At 40.5% G+C, this 10,000-nt stretch overlaps 1 protein-coding gene across 3 annotated transcripts; it reads left to right on the forward strand.

Moving 5' to 3' along the window:
• Positions 1–2,332: 2,332 nt before the first annotated feature.
• LOC137994788 (uncharacterized) lies at positions 2,333–9,733 on the forward strand. Of its 3 annotated transcripts, XM_068840384.1 has the most exons (3): positions 2,333–6,495; positions 7,134–7,318; positions 7,576–9,733. In XM_068840384.1, exons 1-3 carry the CDS (start codon positions 6,469–6,471, stop codon positions 8,159–8,161), a joined length of 798 nt encoding a protein of 265 aa, XP_068696485.1. In that variant the 5' UTR covers positions 2,333–6,468; the 3' UTR covers positions 8,162–9,733. The 3 variants fall into 3 exon arrangements, 1 of the variants encoding a protein (XP_068696485.1); XR_011122188.1 differs by having other exon boundaries at positions 2,333–7,318; XR_011122187.1 differs by having other exon boundaries at positions 7,134–9,733.
• The last annotated feature ends 267 nt before the right edge of the window (positions 9,734–10,000 follow it).

The following is a 10,000-nucleotide window of genomic DNA, read 5'->3' on the forward strand; positions in this document are numbered from 1 at the left end:
GATGATGACTAATCCTTAGCTTGAAAAAGAAAACAATCCCTATGAGCAAAAGCCACTATTGATCCTCTGACAAAAAATAATACTGAGAATCCTACCAGTAGGGATTATCATTTAATATTCCCAGAACAAAAACTATCCAAAGGTGTTCCGAAAGGTATAACCCTTCACCACCATTTACGTATTGCATCCAATCTTGTTCCCAGACCCTCTTTCTCTTTTACTGTTTGCCAGAGGCTCTGGTGACCACCATCTTGAATTTCCATTTGAATAGGATTGTTAGTTGGAGAAATTCAACCTTATTGGGTTAAACATTCCATAAAAGGAAGTCCTTAAATCTAGGACTTTGACAGACAGTATGCAGCTGTGTTGCATCTAAAATGCTTATTAGCCTAGTTCTCACTTGAATGCAAGCACAAGCTCAGAATGCAAGCTCAAGGATATTAAAATCATACATTTCCTTTATGTGGTTCACACTAGAACACAAGCGCCCCTTTAATTGCAATTTCAGAATGAGCAGAATGTAGAGAATAACAGCATGATCAATGTCAAATTGGTTCCAGAAAAGATTAAAACAGATAGTGTTATCTTCAAGGGTAGTGCCCTGTCAACATATCAAAGTGCAATGAATCAAGCCTCCCTAAAGCTTTGCCTTGAGGATCCAACTTTAATCAACGATCGAGGAAGACTGATTGAACAAGCACGTCAGCAGGTCCATGATGATGGTATCAGTATAAAAAGAAAAATTCCCGCTCAAAGGCTTTTGGGAAAGTCGCCAACCCAGATTCAGGATCAGAACCTAAGAAGCCAAAGTGGTCTCAGGAAATGCGAAGTAAAAGGCTTGCTGAAATAGAAGAAGACATTCAAGGATTGGATTCTCAGATGAGATTTTTAGAAAGATCTAGAGAAAAGTACTCAGCTACTCAACAATATGAGCATGCTGCTAAGAAATGTAAAGAAATTGCTTCAATAAGAGAAAGGAAAAGGAAGCTACAGTCAGAAACCACTAAGCTCCAAAAACTTGATGTTAAGTCAAAGAAGTACCAAATGAAGAAGACGTGTAAAGATCAGGCTCAGGAACCAGACTTGAAGCAAACCAAGCTTTTTCATGGTGTGACGAAACAATCAACAGGAGATAAGAATAGTAATGAAGGTATCACAGAGAAAAGCAATGTTAAAGATCATTCCAGGGATTGCACAGAAAATCCTCTGCAAGATGAAGGAGACAACAGAAACAGAAACCATGGAAGATGATGCCTCAGATGGGAAAGGTCCTAATAAGCAGCAGGTGGAAGTGGAAGGAAATGCTGATGAGATGCAAAAAGGTGACACATCCGGTCATTTTTTGTGTCAGGGCCTGAGACCTCAAACCAAAATGAAAAAGTGAAGATGTATATGGATTTTAAAGCAGGAGGAATAAAAAACTTTAAAATATCTGAGGGCATTTATGTTTCACCCATACCTGAAGTGTTCAGTTTAGAAGACTTTATTACTATCAGGCCTTTGTTTTGTCACTGGAAGCATGCTTCGCCTTCATTATGCAAAGAGTTCGCAACATTGATTGACTTTGGCAAGCATATCCTTGGTGAATGTGTTGTTGAACTGGCCTCCTCTTATAAACGTTACTTTCCGTTAGTTAAATACAAAGCAGAACAGGCTGTTAGAAAATTGTTACAAATGCCTGTGACTATTATTCAAATGACTTTAAATGGACCTGGGTCACAGAGATTGTATGTTCTAGCAACATTGCAAGGTGTGGACATCCCTAGGGTTATTAACATGGCTGAGAAATGTTTGCAAGGAAAGACACGTTTTCAGTCTGGGATGTCAAGGGAGGCGTACTTTGGCAAGTTCGGAATCTGATAGACTTCTCATAAAGTATGCATGCTGTAAAGGGCAAAACCTATCAAAGAACAAGGCAAGTAATTTGTATGGTTTTAGTGACTTCCATAAGCAAGAATCTAGAATAAATAGTACTTTAGAAGAGTTTAAAGAATTAAGAGATGCAGTTGACACCCTTGCAAAACTTCAAGATAAAGCTGTCTTAGAAGGATTTGGACTCACATATTCAGATGATGACAGTGCTGTAGACCAACTGTCTAGTTCAGAAGGAACAGACTGTGAATGGATATCAGATGATGAGAAGAACAAGGGACCTGACGAGTTGCAAACTGCTTCTGCAGCTGTTGTTGATCTTGCTGTTACAAACAAGTCTCATGACAAGTCTCAAAAACCTAGACCAGCTGCAGATCCTGATGTCCCTCTAGAAAAGAATAGACCACTTATATCACCGGTACCTTCAATGGATCACCTTTACCTGATGCTCAGAGACAACACACTCAACTGGTTTGCCTTTGTGTCAGAGCTACGAATGTTACTGCGAAATTACTCCGAAGAGACTTTGGTATATGCATTGACTGAGTTCAGTGACCACCTTGAGAATATGGATTTGACAGATAAAGAGAAAAACAAAGTGGAGATGTCAAGACAAGCCTACCTTGAATATGAGAGACAGAAAGCAATGGGAGATGATGCATAGGTGAGTAAGAGTGACTCAGACACTGTTGATCCTGACAGTGTTGTGACTGCTGACCTGAATGAACAAGTTAAGATTCAAAGGCAGAAAATAAAGAGAAAAGAAAAACGACAGCTTGCACGTTTAAAAGCAGAAAGGCGGCTTCTGAAACGCAAGGTAACCAAACGTGTCTCACAAATTGTGAACAAGTTTCCGAACATAGGAAAGGATATAGAAAAATTTGTCAGATCCAATAAAGTAGGCGCAGATGCATGGAGGCGCACCGAGATACTAACATTTGATGGTAAAAGTCACCTTTCAGAGAATACAAAAACACTTGCAGGAAAAGTATCAAACAAAGATAAGTTATGGAACTGTAGTACAGCTCTGCACTGTAAAAAACAAGCACAGGATATCAGCAAAAAGGTATAAAGGGGTAGCCAAAATCACATGCAGAAGATCAAGAAAAGGCTTTTCTGTTCGGATGAACCCAGATGGACATTGGAATAATGCTGTGTACCGAGGACTAGACAAATTACAGCTAAAGGATGGACTTGATAAGGTGGTACTTAATAGGGATGATGCTGCGGGTTTTCGGTTAGACACAACGTACACATACAAACAGCACAAGGGAGTGCAGTTAGCCAATGAGCCAGATTTGACTACACGAACTGATTTTGTTAATAGCTATCCAGCGTAGCTACGAACATCATATCTGTTTAAGGAAACAGAAACAACTCTTAAGATGTGTGTTGGGATTGTGAAGCCCCCTGTTATCTATGACAAGTCCCCTTCGCAACACATGGCTGATCTTCAAATGATCAAAGACAAAGAAGAAGTCTCCTCTGTTTTCCAACTCCCGGATGGTTCCCCTAAAAGTGCCTGGTGTGTGAGAGTTGATGGTGCTGGAGATAAGGGACCAGGACATAAAGAAGTTGCCTTTTTATGGGCAGAGAAACATCTAATGGAAAATCACTATTTTATATGTGTAACATCCAGACACTCAGGAGGGTCATATCTGAATGCTGTTGAACTAATGAATGGCTGTCTTGCTGTTGCCCATTCTAACCTGTTTATTCCATCTACACTTGGAGGGGCAGTTAACACAGCTACAGGCTTTGATGAAACACAGTTAAAACAAAACTTGGACCTTGCAAGTGATGTTTATATTTCAAGAGTCCAAGGGGCACCCTGCGGTGAAGCAAAGATACAGCTTTTCAAGGGAGCATGTGGTGAAGCAGCAAAAACCCTGGTAGACAGAAGAAACGTGCTGCTTGTGTACCTATCTGGAAAAGAGGAACAAAAGGAAGAATTGAAGAAAAATAACCCAAAGCTTCATGACCACTTTGAGATTGTCTCAAAAGTCCTTCAAAACCATAAACATGACCTGCCCCCTAAATACTTCCTAGCACTGAGTTTGTGCCACAAACCAGAATGCCCACACAAAAGGTGTCAAGAAGGGAATAAAGGGACAACTTATAGCTGGTACAAAGGAGGCCCTCTTACAACATACTTCCCCCTACCCGTACAAGATTTGTCAAAAGCCTGGGGGTCAGAGTGCACCAAATGCAAAGGTAGATGCAGTGGACACTTTCTCGGACCCGAGGAGGCATATGAGAAAGTTCAAAAAGGGGAAGGGGTGGTTCACCTAAATCTCCCAAGCCTGTGCTGCAAAAGGCATGTAATGATGGTATCAAGGCTAATCGCAATCTAAATCAGATCCTGGAAGGTGCAGAGGACCTTGCGAAAAAGACCTGCCTTTCTCTAGGTGAAACTAAAATGTGGCTAAAACACCTGGATGATGTGAGATCAAGAAGACGGCAAGGGGCCCAAAAGGGTGCCGAAACAAGGGCAGCAAAAAAAGGTAATAGGTTCAAATTGAAGTTCCTTGATGTTAAACAAGAGAGATACTAAACATATATATTGTTGCAGTTGCAGAAAAATCCCAGGCCACAACTACAGATAGTGAGAGACAAAGGGAAATGGACTCTTCAGACTCATCATCAGAAATCTGTGAAGAAGCATCAGCCTTTAATTCTTATGATTGTAGGTTTGATGACTAAAAAATCTTCATCAATGAATATAAAGCTGCCTGTTGTTAATACTTAATGAGGATACAACTAACAGTTTTGGTCTCATTTTAAAATGCAGAATCATCAGATGATAGTGATCATGACATCTTATGCATCTGTGGACAGCCTAATCTGAAGAAGGATATGATCGGGTGTGACGGGCAGAATTGCAAGTTTAAATGGTACCACTTTTCCTGCCCTGGAATTACAAGGGAGAACGTGCCAGAGGGAGAGTGGCTGTGTGGGGCATGCAGCAGGGTCTGAAGGTTGGTTGGGGCATTATTTGACATGGTTTGTCCCAGGGGTGGGGGAATTTTTTCACTTTACTTGGGGTTTAGAAAGAAAACAGGGCCCATGTATATGGGGCATTATCACATTTTTTTTCTACTCCAAGGCTAATGCCCCATACTTCCCCGGGGTGGGGGTTTCAATTGACAGGTGCATAAAAGATCCTCTTCAGCTCCCGGTCACTCTTGGAGGTTTAAAAAAATTAAGCCACCAAAGATACAGAGTATTCCAAAAACTGTTTGGCTTTTGGATAAGCCAAGCGAGGAGGCTGAGATCGGCACCGATGGAGAATTTGAAGATTATCCTGTTACTGATGATATGGTCCTGCTGAAAGGCGAATTTGATCTTGTCAGTAGTCATAAAGAAGAAAACATCAGAAGAGAACTGGAAGGAATCTTCAGCCGGAAATTTCCTGTCATCACCATGTATGACTTCGAATTTGTGATGAGAGATAGAAACATCATCTCCACTCCTGTGGTTAAGACGGGCCAACAGGTATGGGGTGCCAAATCCGCCAAAATTATTGTTATACTATTATTAGGCATTACTCTGTTGTTATTAGGCATTGCCTTGTTATTATTAGGCATGACTATTCATTATTAGGCATTGCCTTGTTATTATTAGGCATGACTATTCATTATTAGGCATTCCTCTGTTGTTATTAGGCATTAAATCGTAATTATTAGGCATTACTTCGTCATTATTAGGCATTGCGTTGTATTATTAGGCATTACTTTTTACTGTTAGGCATTCCTTTTTATTATGAGGCATGACTTTTTATTATTAGGCATTCCCTTTTATTATTAGGCATTACTTCGTCATTATTAGGCATTACTTTGGTAGTATTATTGTGGTCAGCGGGTTTACGCATTACAAACTTCACAAGGTATGACAAGGGACATGACAAGGTATAAAACGAGGCAAACATGGCGGAGAAGAACGTGAGTGAACTGAAAGATCTGCTCACTAAGGCCGTGAAAGCAATGGAAAGGCTCGCTGACACTGAGGAGGGAGACAGCAAAACTGAAAGGCGAACTGATTCCTCTTCAAATCAGTCCTCAAGCAGCAATTACAAAACCGAATTGGAGCGGCTATTTCCCAACGTGTACGGCAAGAAGAGGACATCCTCGACAACTACTCATACAAAGTTCTCCAGCAAGAAATGTCGCAGCAGTTCCTTAAAAAAAAAGGAGAAAACCGTCACAAGGAAGTTTGTCTGTTTGGCGGACAAAAGTCAGACGGATGTTCCAACCGTTCAAGAGAAAAGGGTACTTTTCCTCGGCGGTTTAGGTGAGAAAAAAATTACCCTTCCAGTGGACGGTGAATTTCCTCGACTACATGCGCTTCTGGTGGATTCTTTTCCGAGTCTCTCTGATGCTGGAGGGTTTGAATTGATGTACACCGAACCCGGAAAACGCGATTTACACCTTATTTCCACTGGTCCTCAAGGGAACACCGTGGCATACATCTCGCAGTTTATCGGGCAAGGAAGGGTGTATATTCGTCCCATCCAATGTAATATTGATATTACCGCTGATCAAGTCCATACTGACCCCACCGTTTTCGAGGAACTATGCAATTCCTGTTTGCAATTCGATGGACAAGTTGAGGGAGCACATGAAGGTAAGAAGTGCAACTGGAATTGCTTGATGATTAGAAATGGAATATATTTCTTGAAAGAAAGACCGGAATATCCACTTGTCACAAATTATTGTCCCTAATTTAATAGCATATTTTTCATGGTTTCAAAGCCGAACTCGCATTAAAAGAACAAGAAGCGTGTTGACCCCTCTGAACAGACCCAACCTGTGGACGGGTGATGCCATTTTTTATCGCCAACCTCCTCCCTCGGAGAAGGGCGAGATGGGCAGATAAGAATTTAATGACACAATGTGTGTGACCAAAACCGTGATTTTGGCAACATTTTGAGTATGTTATTTTACGGGGTAGGATCCAACATTTCAGTCCTGTTTCATCATGTCATATTCACATGAGTTGTGGAAAAATGCTTGCCCCAAAAGCCACGTTCCCCCTAGAATATTACATGAAAGTCCATGTTGCGTTAACATTTACTGATGCACAGCAATGTTCGCAGGACTACGAGCTACGTCTGCAACCCGTCCCCACCCCCTTCTCCCATTACATTGCCCACATGTTAAGGAAATATCTTCCTGTTGTTTGCATAAAAGTGTACAGTGAAACAGTTCTATGCCCCCTTAAGTTAATACGGTATTTTAATAATGCGAGTATATTTACTGTAGGACTGTCTTAAGAAGAAAAAGACCTGCAACATCTGTTTAGAGCAAGTTGTTGATGATGGAGTCTCCCCAGCATGTTGCAATGATGTGTTTCACAGCGCTTGCTTGAACGAGTGGCATAAAATCTCAGATGGCTTAGGATCTAAATGTCCTGTCTGTAATGAACTGTTTTTCACCATTCATCTCAGGTAGGAGTTATTGCATTGTTATGACAAGTCATAATAACACAACATAACATAACATAACATAACAACCATTGTATCTAAAGGCGTTTAATGCATACTTTATGGTATGGTTATTTATAAGCTACATTTAGCTTTGGCCTTATCATATATTTCCAGTATTAGATGAAAAATTTATATTCATCAAGCAGTATTCATCCTGTTGTAACAAAAACTGTTGAAAAGTACACCAAAATAGTTTTGCCTTAACCATTTTTCCCCAGAGAAGTCATTGACTGCCCCATTCGAAACCAAGGACATTCAACACCACCAAGAACACCATCCCAGAGTACAACACATGAATCATCGAGACAACACAGTGAGGCAAGTGACCAATTACCAAGGCAACTGGATGCGACAAGTGGCCCATTAGCAAGTAGCTCAAATTCATTGTCATTGAAGGAAACAGACAATACAGATCTTTTCTATAGCTCCTTGTTTGATGATCAAATAACTATAGAGGTGGACTCTGATAACGAGGAAACTACTGATACATTTAGAGAAGTAGAAGTAAGAAGCATAGCACCTCACTTGTCGTTACAAGAAATTTTGTCAGACTTAGCTAGGGGAATCAGTGAAAACAAAATTTCCAAATTTAATATCTGCAGAAATGATATTTGGGAGGGCACAAAAAGAGGTTTAACCAGGAAATCTTTTTCTCCTGGTAATAAGATATCTGTACGATTCAGTGATGATTCTGGGAGATCTGAAGTCCAATTGGGTGGACCTACACGGGAATTCGTCACTCTTGTCATAGACTGGCTGGCCAATTCTCAACTTTTCTGTGGGCCAAGGGAAGCAAAGTTTTAATCATGTAATGCTGCCTGTTTAGACAACTCGGAGTACCTGTATGCTGGGAAGATAACTGCTTTGTCTCTTGTCCATGGGGGCCCAGGGCTTTACTTTTGTTCCCCTTGTCTGTATGATCAATGGTGTAGATAAATCACAGGCAACTGTAGACAATGTTTATGATCCTGAGCTAAAATCATCACTACAGACGCTTTCTTAAGCTCAGGCAGTTCCAGATGCCTACGAAATGATGTCACGTAATAATCTAGCCACCATTTTGGAGTTAGCGGGCACCCTTAACCACGTAAAGTCCATTAAGGACATTGACAAAATCGTCCAACAAACAGCCCATTGGTACACTTTGGGACGGGCATGGCCAGCATTGGAGCAGTTTAAACAGGGATTATCAGATATGGGTGTGTTAGAAGCAATAAACAAATAATCCCAGAGGAACTAGATGCACTAACATTCAGTGGTATGTTCATTGTTCTATACAGTGAAGAAGGGTCAAACAAACGAGCAACAGAAAATGTAATCTTGTCTTATTGGCACGATTATTTGCAAGATGCAGAAGATGGTGAAACGATGTGCTATTTTTCACTTCTGGGTTGAAAAAATTACCGCCAATGCGACTGGGATGGGACTTATCTCTTGGGTTTCTTCATGATCCAGATAACGATAACAATTTATCCCCGTATCCAAAGGCAAATACATGTGGGCCCGTACTGCAGTTACCCATTGTTCACAAATCATATGACGCTTTTAAAGATGCAATGAATTTCGCAATCGGAAACAGTAAAGGGTTTGATTTTAGTTAACTATTATGTGTGTGGAGGCAATATTTTGTTCCTTATCTCTGCTTCTAGATTACACAATATCACTGGTGTAAGCTACTTCTTTTAAGTACCTGGTTGATTGAGAGAGAACCACATTAGGGGTTATTTTTGAAAGTGGTCAAACTGCTATTTGAAGCTTCTCGTAAAAGTAGTTACCATCAATGGTGTATGTTTCAAATTTGCTTATCAACGTTTCTTTGCATGCAAATGTTTGTTGTTTGAAAAATGTGACGGCCCAGAAGAGTCCCCATTCACCTTTTAATGTAGACCTTTTCTTCAGCACAGCGTTGGGGTCTAATTGAATGACACCTAAACACATCCCTGAAAGTCTTTGGCTGTTCAGTGCTAGTATGATTTCCTTATGGCGGTTATTCCCAACGTCATTCAATAAAGGTTTTACAGTTCTTAAGGCATGCACATTTTAAACAAACACATAACAGATTTTAAGGTGTTAGTTTCAAGTCGCAAAGTGTTAATGGTCTTGCTAAACATTTTGTGAAATTGTTGCGTTCACATGAAATAAAGAGTTGCAATTTTATCTGAATACAGTGTTACATTCTTGTTGACGAACAAAGTGAAAAGTACAGCGCAAAACTAATATCATGATTGTGGGTCATAACACCAGTATGGTCACGCCCGCACTTTCCATAGCAAGACTGCTTGCAAAATCCCTGCATTAGGGCCGTACGCATTGGTGCGAGCAGGTCTGAAAAAGGCCGTAAGGGCCTTAACATGGACATCTAAAGCCCAGCGCAAAGCGATTGCAAAAATTTTTTAACGTTCATAACATCTGAAAGTTCTTTTTACAGAACTAATGGTTTGCAATCAATCTGTCCAGATGTAAGTAGCAGAAGATGTAGAAACAAGACGATCTAGGATCGTAAGTCGGGCTGTGGCCACACGTGTGCTGCTAAGGATCATGAGCGTTGTGTAGTAGTTCTAAAAAAAGATGTGATACATGGAAAGATGTGCATGTCTCAAAGAAAGATCACGAAATTTGTAATCACACTGGCAAAAACAACAT

This window comes from Montipora foliosa, chromosome 3, assembly GCF_036669935.1.
Source record: "Montipora foliosa isolate CH-2021 chromosome 3, ASM3666993v2, whole genome shotgun sequence".
In the NCBI taxonomy this organism is placed as follows: Eukaryota; Metazoa; Cnidaria; class Anthozoa; order Scleractinia; family Acroporidae; genus Montipora; species Montipora foliosa.

Bases quoted from the DNA above. Each gene is read 5' to 3' on its own strand.
- LOC137994788 (XM_068840384.1), top strand. From the start codon at position 6,469: ATGGACAAGTTGAGGGAGCACATGAAG. The intron at 6,496-7,133 runs GTAAGAAGTGCA...TATTTACTGTAG, and splicing joins AGTTGAGGGAGCACATGAAG to GACTGTCTTAAGAAGAAAAA. The intron at 7,319-7,575 runs GTAGGAGTTATT...ATTTTTCCCCAG, and splicing joins TTTTTCACCATTCATCTCAG to AGAAGTCATTGACTGCCCCA.